Source organism: Bubalus kerabau, chromosome 1 (assembly GCF_029407905.1).
Source record: "Bubalus kerabau isolate K-KA32 ecotype Philippines breed swamp buffalo chromosome 1, PCC_UOA_SB_1v2, whole genome shotgun sequence".
NCBI lineage: Eukaryota > Metazoa > Chordata > Mammalia > Artiodactyla > Bovidae > Bubalus > Bubalus kerabau.
In genome coordinates, this window is record NC_073624.1 from 207,519,306 (window position 1) to 207,542,477 (window position 23,172).

The window sequence follows — 23,172 nt, forward strand, 5'->3', positions numbered from 1 at the left end:
CATTTCCTTCTCCATGGGATCTTCCCCGACCCAAGGATGGAACTCTTGTCTCCAGAATTGGCAATCGGTTTCTTTGCCACTGAGCTACCAGGGAAACCCAGGCTTGAAATTATGAATTTTTTAGAAATGATTTATTTTTAAATGTTTATTTAGACTGTGCTGGGTCTTTGTTGCTATGCAGGCTTTTCTCTATCTTCGTTATGCATGGAACAAACAGGGGCTATTCTTCTTTCAATGTGAGGGCTTCTCACTGCGGTGGCTTCTCTTGTTTTGGAGCGTGGGCTGTAGGCTGTGTAGGTTTCTATAGTTGTGGCACGTGGGCTCAGTAATTGTGGCTCCCAGCTCTAGAGCACAGGCTTAATAGTTGTGGTGCATGGACTTAGTTGCTCTGTGGCGTGTGGGATCTTTCCACATCGGGGATCGGACCCATGTCTCCTGCATTGGAAGGCAGATTCTTATCCACTGGGCCACTGGGGTAGCCCAGAGATGATTTTTTTTTTTTTTTCTTTTCTATTTGTGGTATTTATATTTTATGTATTGAGTGAGGCTTTATTTTTTTATCAAACTACCTAGATTTTTATTTCCTTCACCTTTTTAATTGTGGTAAAAATATAGATGCATAAAGTTTTTTTTTTATCTTAACCATATTTAACTATACATTTCAGTGGCATTAAATGCATTCATGTGTATAACTATTGCCATTATCTCTTTGTATCCAAGTGGTATAAGTATTTGTTTGTTTTGACTGACTTATTTCGTTTAACATAATGTCCTCCAGGTTTATCCATGTTGCGTATTGTGTGTCAAATTTCCTTCATTTTTAGGCTGAATAATACTCCGTTATTTTTACCACATTTTGCTTATCCATTCATGTACTGGTGGACACTTGAATTGTTGCCATATTTTAGATGTTATGAATAATCCTGCTAAATCTTGATAATTCAAAATCATGTAAAATGTGATGTGCAACTTTAAAGAAATCTGCCTTTCACAGGCCCTGAACTGTCCTGCGTTGACTTGCCTGATGTACTGTAGTATGTGTTTCTTCTCCAGGTGAACCGTCCTATTGGCAGGGTACAGATCTTCACTGCAGACTTGTCTGAGATCCCCCGTTGCAACTGTAAAGCCACGGATGAGAACCCCTGCGGCATAGACTCTGAGTGCATCAACCGCATGCTGCTGTATGAGTGCCACCCTACCGTGTGCCCTGCTGGAGGTCGCTGCCAGAACCAGTGCTTTACCAAGCGCCAGTACCCAGAGGTGGAAATTTTTCGCACATTACAGAGGGGCTGGGGTCTCCGAACAAAAACAGATATTAAAAAGGTGAGGAAACTTAATCTTCAGTTTTTTTTCCTTCTTTGCAATTGCTTAATACAAGTAATTTTTCTGATTAACAATAAAGTGTAAGGATTAGCCTTATTATAATGTCTTGCCATATCCTTCCAAAATTGAGAGACTTGTAGACTGCTGCTGCTGCTGCTGCTAAGTCGCTTCAGTTGTGTCCAACTCTGTGCGACCCCATAGACGGCAGCCCACTAGGCTCCTCTGTCCCTGGGATTCCCCAGGCAGGAACACTGGAGCGGGTTGCCATTTCCTTCTCTAATGCATAAAAGTGAAAAGTGAAAGTGAAGTCGCTCAGTTGTGCCTGACTCTTAGCCACCCCATGAACTGGAGCCTACCAGGCTCCCCCATCCATGGGATTTTTCAGGCAAGAGTACTGGAGTGGGGTGCCATTGCCTTCTCCGACTAGTAGACTAGATGGTCTCTTTTCTGTATGACGTTTCACTTACTGATCATGTTCATTATGCATGAGGATGAAAAAAATGAGGGAAATTCATAGAGATACTATGGTTTTGTCCACTCATTTGTGGAAATCCTGTAACTTGTAGTTAAGAGAGAGAATAGAAAGAGTGTGATACAGGTGTTAATCATCAGCTAATGAAATAAAGTTTATTTTTACTTAGAGCAAAATAGGTTTGGGTTCATAGAACATGAAGGAAAAGAGGATTAGGTCTTCTCTAATGAAAATGCAGCAACATCTTCAACTTGAAACTTGGAAGGACCTACAAATTTCTGATAAATAGATAGTATTATACAGTCTCTGGAAGAAGGCAATGGCACCCCACTCCAGTACTCCTGCCTGGAAAATCCCATGGACAGATGACCTGGAGGGCTGCAGTCCAAGGGGTCGCTGAGGGTCGGACACGACTGAGCGACTTCACTTTCACTTTTCACTTTCATGCATTGGAGAAGGAAATGGCAACCCACTCCAGTGTTCTTGCCCAGAGAATCCCAGGGACGGGGGAGCCTGGTGGGCTTCCGTCTATGGGGTCGCACAGAGTCGGACACGACTGAAGTGACTTAGCAGCAGCATACAGTCTCTGAGTGGAATAAATCATATTTGACATTTGAATGTAATAAGTCTTACTCTGGTTATATTTTCTGAAGAATTTTATTGAAGTTTATTTCTAGGAAAGGAGGTGAATATGACTTGGTTGGTCTCCTTTAGTCATTTGCTGAGTAACTATTGTATATCTCCTTTGTGCCAGGCATGTTGCTGTGTGATGCAGTGTTCTGTAAGAAAGACATGTTTGATACTTTTCTAAAGTTTACTTTCTAGATGGAGAGAGATATTGAACAAGTAATCACTCACTGTGGAAGCATAAAGGGTTCTGTAGGCATGTGACTAAGGGCCTGAAGCTAGCTTATCTCTGAGAATATTTTAAATTGAGACTTGAAAGATAAATAGTTGTTGGCTTAAGCTGGTGAAATATTTTAGCATTTCGGGTAGAGGGGACAGCACATGAGAAAACCAGTATGACCGTAGTATACTGAATCATTAGGACAGCCATTTGAAATGTGGATGGGCAGTAGGCAGGGTATGTTCCATGAAAAAAGAATATAGTTTGGGAAAATTGACTTTTAGGTTCTTAGGTAAAGGGATAAACCATTATAGTGAAGCTTTAGTTTATTTAACATCCATTTTGATTGATCTTAAGGTGAATTCCAAGTTTTCTGCTACTGGCTGTGGTATGAGTGGGGAGATCATTCTTATTGTTTAATAGTTGAAGCATCATATTTATGTTTTATCTTGAATAAGTGAAGTGAATGTGTTAGTCGCTTAGTCCTGTCTGACTCTATAGCCCCCCAGGCTCCTCTGTCCATGGAATTCTCTAGGCAAAACTAATGGAGTAGCCATTCCCTTCTCCAGGGGACCTGATCTGGGGATCAAACCTGGGTCTCCTGCATTGCATGCAGATTCTTTGCCATCTGAGCCACGACCTTTGTTAAGTACAAAAGTACAGAGTGAAGTCACTCAGTCATGTCTGACTCTGCGATTCCATGGACTGTAGCCTACCAGGCTCCTCCATCCATGGAACTTGCCAGGCAGGTGTACCGGAGTGGATTGCCATTTCCGTCTCCAGGGGATCTTCCCAACCCAGGGATTGAACCCAGGTCTCCTGCGTTGCAGGCAGACACTTTACTGTCTAAGCTACCAGGGAAGCTTTTGTGAATCTATTACTTTCTTTAATTTTTTAAAAATAAGGTATACCTATGAACACTGTTGGCACTTTTTGCCATTTAAGTCATTTCTCGTTCCAGGGTGAATTTGTGAATGAATATGTGGGTGAGCTAATAGATGAAGAAGAGTGCAGAGCTCGAATCCGTTATGCCCAAGAACATGATATCACTAATTTTTATATGCTAACTCTAGACAAAGTAAGTAATAGAAAGTGCTATTTCCACTGTTATAAGATTGTTTTTAATTAGTGTTGTCCCAGCTATTCTGTGTAGGCATGTCATACATGCCTAAAAAGGGTTTTACTGCATAAAACAGTGTCTTTCCCCCATGTTCATAGGAATTGCTTGATCAGGGTCCTGGAGTTGGATAAGGTTACTCATCTCTAGCTGTATATCCATGAGCAAAAGGCACTAAAACTGCTTTTTTTTCAACTGTCCAACATAAGTTTGGGATGAGTTCTTTTAGTGTTTTTCCTATAAGATTAAAACTTGAAGCCAGAAAAATAAATAATAATAATTTTACTGTTTATTTTACAGATTGAAACACTGATTTGTTAATATTTAGTTAGTACATTGAGTAAGTCATAAAAATTGACTATAGAACTCATCTTACAAACCCAAGTCAGCTCTCCAATTATTGAAATTTCTGATGAGCTGTGTTCCATTGGTGTCTAGAATTATATTTGGGATTTTTAATTTTTTTCCATATGTCATTTCCAACATGTTTCATATTTCTTTTTTAAAATTTATTATTTTAAAAATATTTTATTGAAGTATAGTTGATTTACAATGGTGTGTTAATTTCTGTACAGCAGAGTAATTCAGTTATACATATACATATGTTTTTCCATTATGATTTATCACCGGATATTAAATATAGTTTCCTATGCTGTATATAGTAGGACCTTGTTGCTTCTGGGATTTATTTCTAATTCTGGCATCCTAATGCATTTTGTTTCTGTGTACACTGAGATTCTTCCTTGTACGTGAGTATTGGGTTCTGTTAGGTTTTGCCCTGTCCCCAGCTTTTATAATAGACTTTTCTTAGTGTGAAACTTTGTATTTACCCAGTTGTACTTTGATGGTTTGTGAGATCCTCAGCTCAAGGTTCTCTGATCATTTGGGATGAGGTCTGGATGTCATTATTAAAATCTTAGGTGATTACTAATGTATAGCCAGGGTTCAGAAGAGGATACACCTAGAGGGCTGTTACTACATAGATTGCTGTGCCTCAGAGTTCCTGCTTTAGTATGTCTGAAGTGCCACCAAAGACTTTGCGTTTTTAGTGGATTCCGAGGTGGTGATACTAGAGCTAGTCTAGGCACTACATTCTGGAAGAGTCAAAGTTTACAAATAGAAACTCCAGCTTATTAAAATACTCTAATTTTACTCAGTAATAGTGGAGGTCTGCTGAACAGCATCTCTTGGAATTCTAGGACCGGATTATTGATGCTGGCCCCAAAGGAAACTATGCTCGATTCATGAATCATTGCTGCCAGCCTAACTGTGAAACACAGAAGTGGTCTGTGAATGGAGACACCCGGGTTGGCCTTTTTGCCCTGAGTGACATTAAAGCAGGTAAGACTCATTTAAGGATTTTGGAACCAGGACTAGGACCAGTTTTTATTATCTAAAAACCCCATTTGTCCTGTAATCCAAAATGAGGCTGCAAACCCCCGAGGACACAAGGAGACTATATTGGTGGTGCCTGGCGGGTACCAGGTCTATTCTTACTGGTGGTGGAATGATAAGATACATGTAACCTGAAATTTACCATTTTAGACATTTTAAAGTGTGCCGTTCAGTGGCGTTTAAGTCCATTCACATTGTTGTACAACTATCACTACCATTCATCTCCAGCACTTTTTCTTTTCCTGAACTGAAGATACCCATTAAACAAAAATTCCCTCTTTCCCAACTTGCCCAGCCTCTAGTGACCACCATTTTACCTTCTGGGTCTTATTTTTTAGCTGTAGGAATCTCATGTAAGTGCAGTTATATAATACTTGTTTTGTTGTGACTAACTAATTTTATTTAGCATGATGGTTTGGGCATGCTCTCCAGGCGCACCATGCAGCTTGCAGGATCTTAGCTCTCCAACCAGGGATTGAACCTGGGGCTGTGACATTGAAAGCACTGACTCCTAACCACTGAAGTGCCAGATAATTCCCTGTATGGTTTTAAAGGAATGAATTTCCAGACCTTTCCATAACTTACATGAACTCCATAAAAATCGGGCTGCCTTAAAAATCGTCAGCATCTAGGTTTCCTTTCACAGTTGACTTTCATCCATTTTGTAAACCAAATAGCCACCTCTCACCCATCTGAACTTTATGGTTTATGAGCCCAAAGCTAAGAAAAACAAAATCCCTCACCTCTTGGGTGTCAAAGAACTGGACATTTGGAGAATGCACTTTTATGTTGTGGCTGTCCTGGATGCCCATGCCTCTGCGAGTTCAGAGTGAAGAAGTGAGGCTGTTGTGTTCAGCACAATATTCAGATGTTTAGTTAAACTGGAAGTACATCTGGTAAGGCTGAGAGGTTTGAACGTAAACGTATATGATGGATATTTTCCATAAATTAAAGCAGCTTAATATTTAGTGTCAAGGTTTTTATGAAAAATTTGAAATATATGACATGCTCTAAATTTTTTTTTTAATATTTAGACTTATATAAAGTTTGAGTGTAAGGATATACCTAATTTTTCAAAGTAAGTTTTTGCAGGAATACTAGCAAAGTGTTTAAAGATCACTCTCCCAGGTGGTGCTACTGGTAAAGAATCCTCCTGCCAGTACTGGAGACATAAGAGATGCAGGTTCGATCCCTGGGTGGGAACGATCCCCCTGGAGGAGGGCATGGCAACCCACTCCAGTATTCCTGCCTGGAGAATCCCATGGATAGAGGAGCCTGGTGGGCTACAGTCCATGGGGTTGCACAGAGTCAGACACGACTGAGAGACTGAGCACGTGTGCACACATACACTGTCTCTCTCTCTCTACTACCCGCCCCACCCCCGCCACCAACTCAAAATGAGACTGGCCTGAGTAGGGTTTTTTTTCCTCTCGTCAAAACAGACTTTACTGGTGGAGCCCCTGGCGGCCCCCGTCCCTGGGTGCCCACCCTGTGCTCAGCAGGCAACCGCTGCGGCATTGTTACCCTGAGTTCTGGCTTTGCTGTTGTTGCACCTTGGAGGGCAACTCGCGACTTGGGCAGTTCATAATTGACAGTAGCATAGTCCAGTGATTCTCAAAGTGGAAATCCTATATGAGCCCAGTCAGTGTTATTCATGTTTACCTCAAGAAACACTAATCGAAATAAAGAGTAATTTGGTCAGCTTTTTGTCTGTTGCCTTTTTTTTCATCTGTAGAAAACCTCTCCTCTCTTCTTCTCCCCTCCTCCCCCATATATTTTTTCTCTTTAATTTAAATATACTGCTGCCCAGGAGTCTTTTAGGCTCTTTAGAATTTTAAAATTTGACAGTTTTCCTGTTTTTAAAATTGAGCCACTAGTTCCTTTCTCCTGTTTTGCATTGCTTCATATAAGGTATTAAATGATGAAAGTAACAATATTTGAGCATCACTGTGCACTTGTGTTCTGCTGACTAAATGAAACTGATTTTTAAAATCATAATGTGTATCAGGTTTTTAGAATGGATGGCTTCAGAGTAAATTGGGTAGATTTCTGATTTGTAAGAGGAATTATCAACTGAACGCTGTTAAGAGCTACGTTTATCAGATGCCAAACTTTGTTCCAAGCTTGCTGTTTAATCCTTACAAAATGAAAGTGAAGTTGCTCAGTTGTGTCTGACTCTTTGTGACCCCATGAACACCAGACTCCTCCATCCATGGGATTTTCTAGGCAAGGGTATTGAAGTGGGTTGCCATTTCCTTCTCCAGGGAATCTTCCCAACCCAGGGATCAAACCCAGGTCTCCTGCATTGTAGACAGAGACTTTACTGTCTGAGCCACCAGGGAAGTCCAATCCTTTAAAAAGTACTATAAATTATGTGTTATCATACCTGTGTTATCTGCATTCTTTGCCCTTTCTCTGTCCATCTTTTATCTGTTTTTCTCTCTAATCACCCTAGGGGAAGAAGGGGCAGTGTTCCTCTGTATTAATTATTCAAATGTTAGTCATATGACTTCAGTGCCTATCTCTGTCCTGACTGCTTTTAGTACCACACTTCCACTTCAAACTTTAGTCTGTGTCTGTGGGGATGCCTGTTCTACCATGTGCAGCCACAAATTTCTCTGCTCCTAGCGCTGTATGGGAACTGACTGACGTTCCTGTCCTCCCAAACTGCAGGGGTATCTTCAACGTGTTGTTCTCATTCCTTGTTTCTCTCTTCTCCAGTGCCCTTTGTTCTCCCCCCAAATTGCAGATATCTGTATTTTGGACTCTTTTCTAGAATGGCTTTCCTGTATGCACACTGATAACCTCTGATTAACCCCTCCTGTAGTTTTGTTTGTGTAGTGGATGCTGAGTGAGCAGCAGGTAATAACAAGTATCCTGCTATCTTATACTTGTGTATTTGGTTGAGTTGCATTGTAAGCCCATTAAATTTGTGAAAATTCAGCTATATATTCAGAAAATTTTAAAAAAGGTTAGTGTAAATAAAAATACCCATCATTCAGTCCAGTAAGTTCACAGTGGGTGTGAGAGGTTAGATGTGACCCTGCTGATACCCTTGGTCAGTCTCTGTTCCTTCAGGCTCTTCACAATGTGAACCTCTTACCAGGCCACAGTAATTCTAGCATTAGTACCATTAAGATTCCTAAATAGAAGCCGGCTGCTTTATAATTTACTCAACCAAATTTAAGGAATGATGATCTCTTTCCAATATTAGATGAAAACCTATATTAATTAATCTCACTGATAGAAGATATATCATTCTGAAATGGGAAATCTTCCTCAGTTTTGACACTTTTAACTGAACAGTTATCACTTTGTACATTAATGGTAAGCCATTACCCCTACCCAGGGACAGTCTCGTTGTATATTTCTGTAAAATTCTTCTGTTTGTTAGGCTTTCCCTAACACACTTTGATTTTGAATGTTTGTGTGATTTATTTGCTCTCAATTTTGATGAAATGCACTTGTGAGAAAAAGGGGAATTTTTGTATGTTAAATTTGTAATTCTCCTATTAAAGTTGACATATTCCTGCTGTGTGCAGTATGTCATTCTTAGTAAGCTTGTAAGATTGTTATCTGCATTTAACAAATGGACTCTCAGGCTCAGCTCACCCAGCTAGACTGGTGTAACTGGGATGTAAAGCCAGGGCTTAGGTCTTGTTGTCTAGAGTTCCTAATACTATTCTGTACTGACTTGTCTCTCGAGTGCTGCCAGGTAAGATGCTCACTTTGGGACAGACGACAGACAGGCTTCCTTCACACTTAGCTTTCACGGTGCCTGGCACATCAGTGCATAAATCGCATTTTGTTGTTTTTGGTAATAATACAATTTGTATCTGAATGGTTAGAAAAAAAATTCTAAACAACTTGGGTAACACCTCAATGGTAAAAATTGTTTTAAGTATTACTTGTTAGGTCATGTTTTTCTGTTGTTCAGTTACGTTAGTTGATTAATATTGTTATTAGATTCAAATTCATTAACATGTTATTAATATAGTGGGATTAAAGTTAATATGCCCTTTTATTCCTCTTAAAAACTAACCTTGTTCTCTTGGAAGTCTGTATCTTTTGTGGTTAATACAGAACTGTTGTAATTAAAACTATTGATACTAATATTTTCATGGTCTCTTATGCAGGCACTGAACTTACCTTCAACTACAATCTAGAATGTCTTGGGAATGGAAAGACCGTTTGCAAATGTGGAGCCCCAAACTGCAGTGGCTTTTTGGGTGTAAGGCCAAAGGTACCTGTTAAATGTTTGCATCAAGGATAATGGTGTGGTCATTTCTCCCTAACCTGTTGGCAGGACTGAGTATTTAAGAAGATGTCTGTTTGAAATGATGACATTGAATATTTGTCAGTAGGGACACTGGCAATTTAAGCCTTCTAATAACCAGTTTGGTACACTAGAGAAGGTCTTTGGGTATTGTTGAAGTGTTTTGAGTAATCTGACTTTTAATTAATGATACCTTTGAAGCTAAAAAAGATGTAAAATAGGAATTTATAAGGTAGGTTACTTCCCATATCTCTATTGCTCTTAGTCAATCTTACATTTCCTAAGAAACTACTTAGATTCTCAGTCTCTCTTTGTGTCTTTCTTTTTAAAGATATTAGAGAATCTGATATTGAGTTTAAGATTCTAAATGTAGTATAAGATTGTAGATAAACATAGGACCCTTATTTTTTTCTTAAGGACCTTTAATTTTTTTTTTTTTAACATTTTATTTTGTATTGAAGTATAGCTGAATAACAGTGTATACATACAAGAACCCTTAATCTTAACCATGTGCCATGTAACAGAGTATAAACTTTGTTGTATCTTATATCCTGTTTTTTATGTATACGTTAACTGAATTATAATTCTATAACTGTTAAAAATTGTTGTTTATAATTCATAGATATTATTTTAAAATACTTTCTTGCTGTTACATTATTTATTAACCATCATTTTCAATGACTGTTAAAGTTTTTATATATTGAATGAACCATAATAGGTGAATATCTGGATGCTTCCTGAGTTACTCTTACCATAAGTAACAGCATGCTGAAAATTGAAGTTTAACTTTGATACAAAGTACACAGTGACTCCAGTTGGGTATTTCTTATTATACGTCTTTGATAGTAAAGTCAACATTAAGAACTGAAAAGTGAAAATTAGCATGAAACTATTTAATAAAAGGATCATTTTGACCTATAATACATGAAGAACACCCAGTAATTATTCTTTTATCTATTAAATAAGAAAATGTATATTGGATTTTGTTTTTTGTTTTGATGGTGGTTAAATGGTCTTGTTTCTTAAGGTATTCAGTGGATTTAGTCCCTGTAAATTAAAATAGTAACAGAATTTAATGGTGTTTGGTGTACTTGGGATGTCTGTTTCTGTATCCTTAAGGTCTGTGTAGCACTTCACAGGTGAATCAGTGAGAGAGAAATTTGAGAACAGAAGTTTAGAAATGGGAGGAGATCACTGTGGGCTGGCAATAAACTGGATTGGTCCTGGATGTTTCTAGGCCAAGGTAAATAATGTGATAAAACCATGCAGTTTGGTGGCCGCATGTGGGCTGCAGGGAGCACACAGTAGACCTGCTGGCTGCTCCAGGGTCTGTCTTGGCAAGTGGTGGATATGAACCTAAACTGATGTAGATAAAAATGCAAAGACCACACACTAGTTTTCTGTGTCTTGCTGGAGCATGGCTCATATGAAGAGCTCAGTGAAGGTTTGTTGAATAAATTTAGAAATGTGTGTGACCCAGAGAAGTCTTCCTTAGTTTTGAAATTAGACAAACTTAAGAATAAAAATAAAACGTATCATTAAAGGATGATCTTTAATACCAGCCTTGTGTGTCAACATAGAGCAGCATATTTCTCTTTTATTGCACTCAGGTGGTAGGAGTAGTTGATGTCAGATACACTTAGTGCTACCATTTATTGGGTACCAATGATAAGCCCTGTGCCTTTTTCTGCATTTTTTTATCTTCACAATAGTCTATGAGGACTGTCTTTCCAGAGGAGAGTCTGAAGCACAGAGAGATTAGTTAACCTGGTCAAGATCATACAACTAATGTGTCAACAATATTTGACCTCTAGAATCAACCCATTGCCACAGAGGAAAAGTCAAAGAAATTCAAGAAGAAGCAACAGGGGAAGCGCAGAACCCAGGGTGAAGTCACAAAGGAGCGAGAAGATGAATGTTTCAGCTGTGGGGATGCTGGCCAGCTCGTCTCTTGTAAGAAGCCAGGCTGCCCCAAAGTTTACCATGCAGACTGTCTCAATCTAACCAAGCGACCAGCAGGTTGGTGCCAAAATCCATTTAGAGTTCTCTTTGTTCTCTGCCAGAATTCTCAGAGCCCTTTGGTCTTCCCATGCATAATATTGAGGGGTGGTATGGTTCATGTTCTCACTATCAAAATAAATGACAACAAAGACTATAGAAAAGGGAACAGAAACTCATTTGCTCCATGAAGCATTTTATGTTAGTTTATCCTCCCACCAGCCTGTAAAGATGAGGCCTTTTTACCTTCCCATGTTCCAGATGAGAAAACTTGAGTCTTGACTTGTCACATTAAAGCGTATAGATGCAGGGACTGGCTTGAAGCCAGAAGTTTTCTGACTTTAAGCCCACTACATCATGTTCACTCTCTAGAGAAAGAGACGCTGAGAAAGACTGGAGCTTCTGGGTGATTATAGCCCCCCTCTAGCCCACTTCCCTCTGAAAGAGATGCAGTTGTGTTAGTAAACACAGGAGAACCTATGCAAGCAGGTGTGGTACTCAGAAATACGTGGCTGGAAAAATTGTCACTGATCTTTGGATGATAATTTGACATTAGAGGAGTTCAGGGATTTGGGTGTGCTATGTATTTTAACCAACAGAGGTGAGAAACTATTCTGGGTGACACGCACCATTAGCAGCCTGCTTCTGGGAACTGCAGAAAGAGAACTTTGGGTTGGGAGTGAGAGGAGTTGGTCTGAAAATTAGCTTTTCTTCAGTATGTGGTTGCCAGGATAATGAAATAATAGAAACTGAGATACCTTGGGGGCAAGGCCATAACACTGATTTCAGTGCCAGGAAATGGGGAATTGTTTCAGAAGCAATTACTCGGGGTCATAGGTGGCATGGGTTGTGATAGATCTCATCTTGCCAGTTCTAGAGCCAGGAGTGAGCTCTAGCATAGTTCACTTGAAGGAGCTGGGATGGAAACAGCTGTCCATGTCAGAGACTCTGGTATCATGAAATGAGGATAAAAGAGAACAGCTTAGGTTGGCTTTGGGTCTTTTCTGCTGATTCTTTGTAGACAACCCAGATTAAATTTGTTCTAATTTCCAGTTTTAATGTTGAGCAGAGATAAATCTGTTTCCATTGTTCACCGTGTGTATCTACTCCCTATTCCTAGTAACAATGAAGTAAGCAGTTTAATTGACTGATGTTTTCCCCCTAGAGTTAAATATTTAAAGGCTACATAGGACAAATGGAATTTTTAAATATAGAAAAGTAATATGTTCACATTCCATCTAAGGGGAGCTTTGGGTTTGGTTTTGTTGCTGTTTCTCTCCTTGTTGGAATTAGTCATAGAAATCAGGGCTTACTCCTTGGTGCTGGTTGTTTACCGACTGCTGCCTTCCGCAGAGAGCTTGTGCCTCTTGTCCATATCCCCTCCCTCAGGATCTCAGCTTTACTTTCTGCAAAACATGTAAAAACAACAGCCAAATATTAAGTCACAACTGAGTATCAATTAAAAACCAAGTCGGTTTTGTTCTATTATTGTTGTTTCTCTCCTTGTTGGAAGTAGTCATAGAAATCAAGGTTTATTCCTTGGCTGTTGTTGTTTACTCCTGCTTGGTTTTTAATTGATACTTAGTTGTGACAATATTTGGCTATTATTTGTACACATTTCGCAGAAAGTAAAGCCCAGACCCTGAGGGAGGGGATGTGGGCAAGGGGCACAAGCTCTCTGCAGGAGGCAGCAGTTTGCAATCACTCCTTTGACTTCGTTCCAGAGCCGTGGCCCATCTCAGGCATGTTTTGTTTTCCTTAGTTTGTGTTTCACTTCTGTGTTTTCAGGGAAATGGGAGTGTCCTTGGCATCAGTGTGACATATGCGGAAAGGAAGCAGCCTCCTTCTGTGAGATGTGTCCCAGCTCCTTCTGCAAGCAGCATCGGGAAGGGATGCTCTTCATCTCCAAACTGGATGGGCGCCTGTCTTGTACTGAGCATGATCCCTGTGGGCCCAACCCTCTGGAACCGGGGGAGATCCGTGAGTATGTACCTCCTCCAGTACCACTGCCTCCAGGCCCAAGCACTCACCTGGCAGAGCAATCATCAGGAGTGGCTGCTCAAGGGCCCAAGATGTCGGACAAGCCATCTGCTGACACCAACCCGTCGCTGTCGCTGTCCAAAAAAGCTCTGGCAGGGACTTGTCAGAGGCCCCCGCTGCCTGAAAGGCCTCCTGACAGAACTGACTCCAGGCCCCAGCCTGTAGATAGGGTCAGGGACCTTGCTGGGTCAGGGACCAAACCCCAATCATTGGTATCCAGCCAGAAGCCATTGGACAGGCCACCTGCAGTGGCAGGACCAAGACCCCAATTATCTGACAAACCCTCTCCCGTGACTGGCCCAAGCTCCTCACCCTCAGTCAGGTCTCAGCCACTGGAAAGACCTCTGGGGACAGCTGACCCAAGGCTGGATAAATCCATAGGTGCTGCCAGCCCAAGGCCCCAGTCACTGGAGAAAACCCCTGTCCCTACGGGCCTGAGACTTCCACCGCCAGAGAAACTGCTAGTCACCAGCGGTCCCAAACCCCAGACTTCAGACAGACCCCCTGACAAATCCCATGTCTCTTTGTCCCAGAGACTTCCACCTCCTGACAAAGTACTGTCAGCTGTGGTCCAGACCCTGGTAGCTAAAGAAAAAGCACTGAGGCCCGTGGACCAGAATACTCAGTCAAAAAATAGAGCTGCTTTGGTGATGGATCTCATAGACCTAACTCCTCGCCAGAAGGATCGGGCAGGTTCACCCCATGAGCTCACACCACAGGCTGATGAGAAGATGCCAGTGTTGGAGTCGAGCTCATGGCCTGCCAGCAAAGGTCTAGGACAGATACCACGAGCTGTTGAGAGAGGCAGTGTGTCAGATGCTGTCCTTCAGCCACTGGGCAAAGCAGCGGCCCCTTCAGAACACTCCTGGCAAGCTGTTAAATCACTCACCCAGGCCAGACTTCTTTCTCAGCCCCCTGCCAAGGCTTTTTTATATGAGCCAGCAACTCAGGCCTCAGGAAGAGCACCTGCAGGGGCTGAACAGACCCCAGGGCTTCCCAGTCAAGCGCCAGGCCTGGTGAAGCAGGTGAAGCAGATGGCTGGGGGCCAGCAACTACCTGGACTTGCTGCCAAGAGTGGGCAGTCCTTCAGGCCTCTTGGGAAGTCGTCCCTTTCCACTGAAGAGAAGAAGCTGGCACCCACAGAGCAGAGTCCCTGGGCCCTGGGCAAGGCCTCGCCAGGGCCAGGGCTCTGGCCCATGGTGGCTGGACAGACACTGGCACAGTCTTGCTGGTCCTCCGGGAGCACACAGACACTGGCACAGACTTGCTGGTCTCTTGGAAGAGGGCAAGACCCTAAACCAGAGCAAAGTACACTTCCAGCTCTTAACCAGGCTCCTTCCAGTCACAAGTGTGCAGAGTCAGAACAGAAGTAACACCAGTAAATGCCACGTGACCAGACCAGCTGCCCCCAGGGTTCTTGGGGAAGGGAAAAATCTTTTTCCCTCTTAAAAAGAACAGACCCCAACACTTTTCCACTGTTATTCTTTCCTTATATCCCAGCATTCAGAACTCTTGTGACATTAGCCAGTGGGGGGGCTTGTGGTTTTGTGAGCCATGTATGGAAGTCCAAGTGGGCCCCAGCCAAGGAAACAGACAGACGCGGGTCTCTTTCCCCCCAACCTTTACTCATGGTGAACTTGAAATAAAAAGTCCACTCTGGAGTCAAGCATGGGATTCAATTCCACTGGTCAGGTTGGAAGGTAGTAGGGCTCTCAAAGCTCTATCTAATCCTGCCAAGCCCCACTGAGGGTACCTGATGAATCCTTGGGAGGACTAATAGCCGTTCAAGTCGGTGGTGATTTCTTGAACATCTGTGTGTGCTAGGTGTGGTACTAGTCACTGGCAGGAAGTATAGAGATAAATAAGACCTGATCCCTGTGAGCCTAACATGCCTGCCTGGGTTCTCAGGTTGTTTTTAAAGAACCTTGGACCAGGAAATAAATAACAGGAAGTCTGAGGGGCCCTAGGGCTCTGGGCTCATTTTGTAATGTCCTTTGTGGCCCCAGAAGTGGTTGTTCTTGAGTGTCTCCTGGTCAGGTGTCCCTGTGTGCGTGTGCATGCATGCAAGCTCATGCAGAGGTCTCCTCTATAGGCAGGAGGGGGCTGCACCAAAGCCAAGGGCTGTGGCTAGGCAGCCGGTGCTGCCTCTGGCTGGGCTCTGCAGAGTCTAAAGATCTGTCCTTGGTGGAGCAGTTGGTTGAGGGGCTGGGCTCTGAGGACACAGCTTTCCCTCGGTGTAAGAAGGCAATTGGCAAGCTTACCTTCCTTTTCTACAAACTTTCCTCCTTTTACATCAACTCACCCCAAGCCTGTCCCCCAAACACTCAGGTGCTTTCAGATTTCAGAGTCTCGGGCAGTAGATCTAGGAAATCTGGCAAACTCTGGGCTAGATCCACCACCAGCTCAGAAAGAATGCCAGATCCTGGCGAGAAATTACTTATCTTCTGATCCTTTGCCCTCCTACCTGAACGGAGGAGTCGTCATCTTCACTAGTGGATCCTATCACCCTCTCCCTGAGAAATGGTGTGCTCCGTGTTGAGAGCGCCTACCTGCTGACTTAGCCTAAGGGCAAGCCAGAACCCCTCCCCTATGACTGGCAAGATGGGGCGTACAGAGCAATGTCCAGCCTAAGAGATGACTCCTCATAACTGCTGATTATCTGTTACTGCTGCCCTGAGCTGGGGCCCAAGGGCTGGGAAATCTGTTGGTGCTACCCCGCCCTACCATTCACCCAGCTCACTGACTGCCAACAGGAAGTGCTGTTTGGCCAGTTCCTTCCCATTCACTCACCCCCTCGTCCCTAGACCAAACATGTTTACCTCTGCTTTGCCAATGCAGCCAGCAGCTTTAGCCAACAGGCCATCTCCTGGCCCCAGTGTCTCCTGGCCATTTCTGTCTCTCAGTTATGGCTTTTATACCCTCAACAGGATTCTGTATTGTCCCAATTTCTTCCTCCTGAGTTTTTATTGAGGTTATTCCCGTCACTTCTAAGGAGGGAACAATAGTTGTTTTAGAAGCATTTGCGCTTTATATAAAGATTTTAAAAAGAATTTGCTTTTATTTCCCAAAGTCTCTCTCTGGGGTTGAGACACTTGAACTCAGGCAGAGACAAGAGGCTGGGCAGAGCTGCCCTGAGTTTAGGGGCCTATTCTTGCATCTCACTTAGACCTCAGACTCTCCTCTGTAAATTCCACCTGCCTAGTTCTCCCCTTTCATCCTCTCTCTTCCCACATCATCAGAGAGGAAAAGCTCTTTGTTTAAGAGGAAGAGAAAACAAAGCATCTTATTTTCTTTTAAAAAATTTTAAACCATGGAAAAGATATTTTTAAAGAAATCCACCCAAAACATTAAAGTTCATTATATTAAGTATTTATCATGTGTGAGAATAATAAGTATATAACTGCAGCTAGTAGGTCCCTTTCCCTAATCTCTTAGGTTGTACAAGTAGGATCTGCTTGGTGCCAGTCCTGTGCCCTTTTTCTCCTGTCATCTGTAGTTGTGATCAGAAAAAGATAACTGCACTGCGCTGTCAGAATCTCTTTCCACTATGTTGTGTGTTCAATTACCGTAGCTCTTTGTTTCATGAAATAAACTGTGAATTTTTTTTTGGGGGGGTGGGTATGCAGGCTATGTAAAATTTTTAAGAGGAGAAGTCTGATCATGAAGTAGCTTCTCTGATATAGGCTTTGGTAGGTAATTGACTTGACAGCCACTCTAGATGTCTCACAGGACAGGAAGGAGTGAGGGAAAGGTGGACCACTCTGTGGTTTTCAGTTTTCCATTCTCCATCATTCACTGGAAGCTTCCTTCCAGACCTGCCTAGTAAACAACTTCTGAACTGTGCTTGGATTGGGGGAGGCAGGGTAGCTCTTTAAATGGATGGACAGCCAGCCAGAGTTTTGGGGGGGCCATTGAAAGATTCTTAGATTGGAAACTAGACATTCAACTCAGGCCCATGAATAGCATTTGATACTAGATTGTTAACATCATGAAAGCAGTCACTGTACAATTAGAAGCAGAGTCAGAAAGACTTGGAAAAAGAGACTCTTGCATGAAAGGGGGGTGGTGACCTTGCCAGCTTTTGGGGATTTTCCTGGAGCCTGTACTGAGACCTTTTCTCCAGGGAGTGTGAATTGGCAGTTAACAGGAAATCTTTACTCTTAGAAACTCCTGATCTTTGTGTAAGGTGGTATTTTGGCATTTGGCCAAGTGCTTATAAATCAGGATCTCAAAGAGTCTGCCTCTAAGCTGGTTCCCCAGGAAGCCTTTTTGAGGAGGAAGCCATAGCTTCCACAAGTAGCTGGAGAACTAATACCTCCCTTAGCCCTGTTCAGAAGAAAATTATGAAAACTGTTGAAATTTGTATTCAAAGCCTCATTTGCTTCTCTACTGGAGCAAACCCATTCTCATAGCAAAACAGTTGTTGCTACAACAGCATTTAAGTTTTTTAAATGTCTGCTTCCCCCTGAAGTTACTGAGTTTGAAGTGATTTAAATCACTGTGTTGATACTCTTCTGAACAACTACCAAATCCACCTCTTTAGCATTGATATAAATAGTTGTTTTATTCTTTACATTCTCCACCCCACACTACAGTCAGGGCATGAAGTGCATCAGCGATCCTTTTCCAGGCTTGGCAGCATCTACTCACTGGAGCTGGACTCGCACGTTGCCTCATGAGAACAGAGTGGCAGGAAGGAAGTTGGTCCTGGCAGCTTCCCCTGTGGAGAAGAATCAGGAGAGCACTAAACGTGGATGGATTTTATTTTATTTTTGCATCAGCTCCTATAAAAAGTGGGTTTTCTCCAAGGCTTTTTGGGGGGGATATCTTCATCCTCTTGGTATTTGTCAACCAGGAGGTCAGAGTTAGCCCACTGTCCTCACCTCTCTGAGATCATGGCAGGAAAAGAGGTGGGACAAGCCCCTGTTCCTCCTGAATAATGACTGGGCTGTTCCATGTGTTCGACATTCCAGATCATTTAGAGCTCAGTAGCTGCTGCATGAGACTTTCATTGACTGTGGCCCGTTAGCTCTCAGCTGAGCTTCCTAGGGCTAGTGTAGCAGGGCCAGCGGTTGCTATAGTGTAAATTGAAAAAAGAATAGGTAATTTGCTTTGTACACACACAAAAATGTAATGATGGTGCTAATTTCCTGGTAAAAATAAGCACTGCCAAGGGTTGAAGGACTGGTGACTTGAGAAACCTAGATTCCTGTTTGGGAGGAAGAGATCTCATGTCTTAGTTTCCTCGAGGTTCTGTTAGGAGAAGGTAGAGCCTTGGTGAGTCCTGCACCCGACCCTGGGGTGATCCAGTGCAGTCCAGAAGTGGAATACACGCTGTTTGCAGATGAGGGAGTTCTTTCTCAGGGCTGGTGTTACCTTGTCCACAGCCTCCGTCCACACTGCCTGAACAGGTTGGTAGAGAGCTCCAGGTGTGGGATCTCCCTCAGATACCTTCTGCCCCACTACCTCTTCACTCTCATGGGAGCACCTCTATTGCTTATGAAGACTAAGGATATTATTTCTTAAGGAAGTGGAAAGAGTTTATTTTAATTAGAAATCCACAGCCTGGGCAGAAACATTTCCTATCAACATAAGCAAAAATAGCACATGTGGCCCCTTTTCTAGAGTTACTTTCCCGTGACTCTCAAAACATCAGGCTCTTTAGGGGCTTCAGGTATAACACCTTGGAAATCCAGCAAACCTTTGCAGATAAGAGGTGAGCCCAGGGAGCAGGAGCAGAAATGATTGGTTCTGGTGCTTTAGACTCGCAGGGTTGGGGCAGAGAACAGGCAGTCTCCAGGTCTGAGATGCGTGCTGCCTGTGTGCATGTAGGTGAGAGTGTTGAAGATGGGCGAGTGCAGCACACAGGAGCTCATGGAAGAGCAGCTTTCTAGGTCTTGGCAAAAAAAAATAAGCTGACAATAAGAGATCTCTTTATATTTTTAAGGGGCAAAAGGGGGTGTCAGCTGAGGTCCATCACTCTTTTTGCCCCCCTTCACCCCAATAGATTGTCAGCAGTAAGTGAAACTCTTAGTGAAAAAGAGGGGAGCCTGTGCTAGGAGTCCCCATAAACATGTACTGTAATTCTTTGTATATAGAAAAAAAATTACTGTAAAGTAAAGTTTAACTTTACTCTTATGGCCCTTGCCCTGTGTTTTGTTTTGTTGTCCGTGGGGAGATAGAGCCTAACAGGAGGGAGGGTGTGGCGTGAGAGCAGAAGCCAGACTCGGAGGTGGTTCCCAGATGGGGACATGGAGCTGAGCCCTTCCTCCAGGCCTCTCAGGGAAGTGGTGTGGGTTTCCTCCCAGTAGCCACTGCTGTCAGAATGTCTTTCTGCTACTTTTGGGAGTGGCTGGTGTCAGTCTTGGTCCCTGCCCAGGAGGCCTCCATCACCCACACAAAGGAAGGGTTTTGAGGAATTGGTTTTTAAAAAGGAACTGGAACCAAAGCACTTTTCTGATTATGAGTCTAGCCATCTTGGCCAAGTTTTTAGTTTTTAAGAGGCAGGTGCTAAGCACTGCAGAAGACCCAGCCCAGGCCTAAAATGGGATAGTGAGGCAAAGAAGCTGAGCATCCCATGCCAGAAAGGGAGGGCTGCTATAATGCTTCCTTGTGAAAAGGAAAGGTCAGTCCTGTGTACAGTAACATCTGGTTCTTCTGAAGTATCTTGACAACCAAGGCCCAAAAATAATACTTTCAGGGAACCCTGGAAATCACTTCCCTTTGTGACTTCGTCCTGAACTTCCTGCCCCAGGAAAGAATAGGGGAAAACAAGCATTTAGTCCTACAGTTAACATTTCAACCATACTCTTCATAGTCTTGAACTGGGTATTAGTCACCTCATTTTAAATGGAGAACACAGCCAAGTTTGAGTCCCTTTTCTGGGTAGCTGAGTTAGAGCCCAATCTGGATCTCTTAAGACCTTTCTAAGTCTTGCAGAACCTGTAATTTGTCTACTGTTAAGCCACACATTATAGCATGTTGCTGGGAAGCTTAGGCTCTGAGCCACAGGGATGACTCACAGACCTAGACGTGACAGAGGTGCAGTAGAGCCAGCCAGTCTGAGGCAGAAATGCTTGACCCTTTGATCTCTGGATACCACCTGAGTGCCTTTCAAGTTCTTAACACCAAGAAGGAATCATGTGAACTTTGCACTGCCCCAGCTCCAGCTTTTCACCCTATCTCTGCCCCCACCAAAGAACCCAGCAAAGGGCCCTTTTGCTTCTCCATTATCTCAGCTGCAACCCTAGGGTGAAGCCACTTGGTTTCCAAAGGAAAATAAGACCTGAGAAGAACCCTGATCATAGGAAGTGAGGCCAACCAGGTGGCCCCAGAAAGTCCTAGGTGTCCTGACACCCAATCCAGACAGCAGGGAAAGGGGTTGAGTGTAATTCACAGTGCATTGATTTTATTTACAAATCAGAAGCCATTTAAATAATCTGTAGACACAACTGCTGTCCAGGGCAGAAGCCTGGGGTCCCAATCAGCCCTTACCCTCTTGTGCCCATCAGTCAGCCCCAATGCTGTCTCCGCTCCATGGGCCAGCACAGGCAGGTGCCACCTTTGCTGCCACGGGAAACCAGGTAGCTCAGATGCTTGATCACCCAAGCCCAGACAAGAGCTAGGGCCAGCTTTCCTGGGAGAATCCCCCCCAGGCCCAGTGAGTGGTGACTCAGTGATGACAACAGCTGTAGAAGTAGGGGTTTGCCTTCTGGCCCAGGTCCACGCCCTTGTCCTCTGTCAGAGAGAGAGGTGGTATAGCTCAACATGCTGTCGGGGGGAGGGGGTCAGGTGCTGTGGGCCTAAAGGGAGTCTCCACAGGAGCTAAGGAAGGACACACCTGTCATCACCTGGAAGGCGGCCACACTGACGTAATCCTCTGCCACTTTCTGGAAGAGCTCGTCTGGCAGGAAAAAGGGCGATCAGTGAGGACCAGATGCTAGGAGCCCAGGGATCACATAGTAACCTAGCCCTCTGGGCTTTTCTTTGCCTCCTTTGTTGCCCCTGTGTGCTCTGCAGTGAGACCAAGGACAGCACTCACCCACACTCTGGCCTGTCTTGCTGGATGTTTCAAAGAGCTGAGCTTTGATATCTGTAAAGAGAAATGACTAAAGCCTCTTACCTGAGAATTAGGTGGGCACAGACTAGCAGTACAGGGACTCTTCCGACCCCACAGATGCAGGGAGGCCGGAGAAAGTCTTCTGTGGGGGATCTTCCCAAGGCAGCCCCCATTTTCTGTGACCCACCCAAGCCGCCACTTCCCTCCCCACCCCACTCCCAACCCAAGGAGCAAAGGAGCAGCTACTGTCTGCATAATCCTGAACGTCGTGGAAGTCCACTCGTCGCCGCCGCCTGTCCTCCTCCAGCAGGTCACTCTTGGTGCCGCACAAGTAGATCTGACAGCCCTGGAGCAGAAGACAAGGTCAGGGTTACCTCCCTTGGACCACCAGACCCCCAGCCCCTGCCTGGTCTGGTGAGGTCAGGCCACCTACCTCCTCTAGGTTGCGCAGTTCCTTCACCCAGAACTTTGCCCGTTCAAAGCTGCTGCTGTCAGTCAGGTCTTGGTGTGGAACACAGGAAACACAACCAAGGGTGAGGAGCTGTTCTGTAAGGCGAGCCTGGCACCCTCCCCTTCTTGTTTGAGGAACAGGCCCAAACCCTTCTTACCATAGCAGACGATGGCAGCCTTGGCGCCCCGATAGTAGATTCGGCTCATGGCCTCATAGCGCTCAGAGCCTGCTGTGTCCTGAAGGGCAGGGGGAGGCTCAGCCCTGGCCTGAGTTACGGAGCTATACTCCCCACGACTTCAAACTAATATGTACTCCAGACCCCTATTTTTAAATTGGGGTCTAGAGAACAGAAACCTCCGTGAGCCCACAAGTCAGTACAAGGCTGGACCTACGCCTCCTCAAGAATGGGTTTTCCCAGATTACGTGCCCAGAGAACTTACCCAAATACCCAAAGTCACCGTCCGGTCTCCGACAGACATCACCTTGGCTACGAAGGCGGCCCCAATGGTCTGCAACCAAGGGAAAGCGATCAGAGCCCCGCGTGTCGGCTAGCCCCACACCCGCGCTGGGCCCCCTCGGGCGCACTCACATTCTGATAAGGCCCCACCAGGAAGCGGTCGTGCACGTATCGCTCCACCAGGCTCGTCTTGCCCACGTACTCCTTGCCCAACATCACCACCTTGACGTCCACGCGCTGCCCGCTCATGCTCCCGGGGCCGCCTCACCCGCGTCAGGGTCCTGAGCCGGGGCGCGAGGCAAACCGGGATCTCCGCTCCGACAGGCAGCGCCCTTAACCTCAGTCCCCGACCCCAGGCGCCAACCTAAGGTTCCACACGCCGCAACGAGCTTGAGTGACGACAACGCCTCCGTCCGCCCCGGCTTTTCGGGCCCAGGAATTCTCCTTCTAAGAGCCTGGGACCCGGGACGGCCTGGGAGCGCGCGGGGCAGCGCCCTTAACGGCGCCGCACGCCGCCGCCCGACTTGCTAGCTCGCTCTGCCGCTCGCTCGCCCACCTAGTTTAGAGGCCGCGCCGGCACAGATTCCCCACCGAGCCAGGGGGATCGCTTCTTCAACCCAGCTCCGGCCCGCAGCGCCGCGACTCCAGCGGTGGCGGGGGCGGGGAAAGGGAGAGGGGTGTAGGGGGAAGGAGAGTTTTGGGGCGGGGTCTTCGGGTCACGTGGGCAGACACCGGAA

General features: G+C 44.5%; 2 protein-coding genes across 31 annotated transcripts in view; one reads left to right on the top strand and one right to left on the bottom strand.

Annotated features, from left to right (window-relative positions):
* The window catches only part of NSD1 (nuclear receptor binding SET domain protein 1), a 149,251-nt gene extending 134,122 nt beyond the window's left edge, over window positions 1-15,129 (top strand). For all 27 annotated transcript variants that reach the window (XM_055551115.1, XM_055551084.1, XM_055551118.1 and 24 more), the window contains 6 exons: window positions 1,054-1,323; window positions 3,604-3,720; window positions 4,959-5,100; window positions 9,291-9,397; window positions 11,245-11,449; window positions 13,217-15,129. In XM_055551115.1, coding sequence (XP_055407090.1) covers window positions 1,054-1,323; window positions 3,604-3,720; window positions 4,959-5,100; window positions 9,291-9,397; window positions 11,245-11,449; window positions 13,217-14,841 — 2,466 coding nt within the window. In that variant the 3' untranslated portion in view covers window positions 14,842-15,129. The remainder of the gene's footprint in view (window positions 1-1,053; window positions 1,324-3,603; window positions 3,721-4,958; window positions 5,101-9,290; window positions 9,398-11,244; window positions 11,450-13,216) is intronic.
* A 2,884-nt stretch (window positions 15,130-18,013) lies between these two features.
* RAB24 (RAB24, member RAS oncogene family) lies at window positions 18,014-23,076 on the bottom strand. Of its 4 annotated transcripts, none has more exons than XR_008703749.1 (9): window positions 22,568-23,067; window positions 22,419-22,487; window positions 22,136-22,214; window positions 21,961-22,028; window positions 21,774-21,873; window positions 21,510-21,560; window positions 21,309-21,371; window positions 20,963-21,205; window positions 18,014-18,188 (listed from the first exon to the last, which is right to left on the bottom strand). XR_008703749.1 is itself a non-coding variant. In XM_055551255.1 (8 exons), the coding sequence occupies exons 1-8, from the start codon at window positions 22,682-22,684 to the stop codon at window positions 18,142-18,144; spliced, it is 594 nt and encodes a 197-aa protein (XP_055407230.1). In that variant the 5' UTR covers window positions 22,685-23,076; the 3' UTR covers window positions 18,014-18,141. The 4 variants fall into 4 exon arrangements, 2 of the variants coding, with proteins under 2 accessions (XP_055407230.1, XP_055407221.1); XR_008703748.1 differs by having other exon boundaries at window positions 18,014-18,543; XM_055551255.1 differs by lacking the exon at window positions 20,963-21,205 and having other exon boundaries at window positions 22,568-23,076.
* Between the last annotated feature and the right edge of the window lie 96 nt (window positions 23,077-23,172).

Coding starts and splice junctions, on each gene's coding strand:
- RAB24 (XM_055551246.1), bottom strand. CDS start 22,684: ATGAGCGGGCAGCGCGTGGACGTCAAGGTGGTGATGTTGGGCAAGGAG. Junction 22,488..22,567: donor TGGTGGGGCCTTATCAGAAT/GTGAGTGCGCCC, acceptor CCTTGGTTGCAG/ACCATTGGGGCCGCCTTCGT. Junction 21,372..21,509: donor CAAGACAGGCCAGAGTGTGG/GTGAGTGCTGTC, acceptor TTTTCCTGCCAG/ACGAGCTCTTCCAGAAAGTG.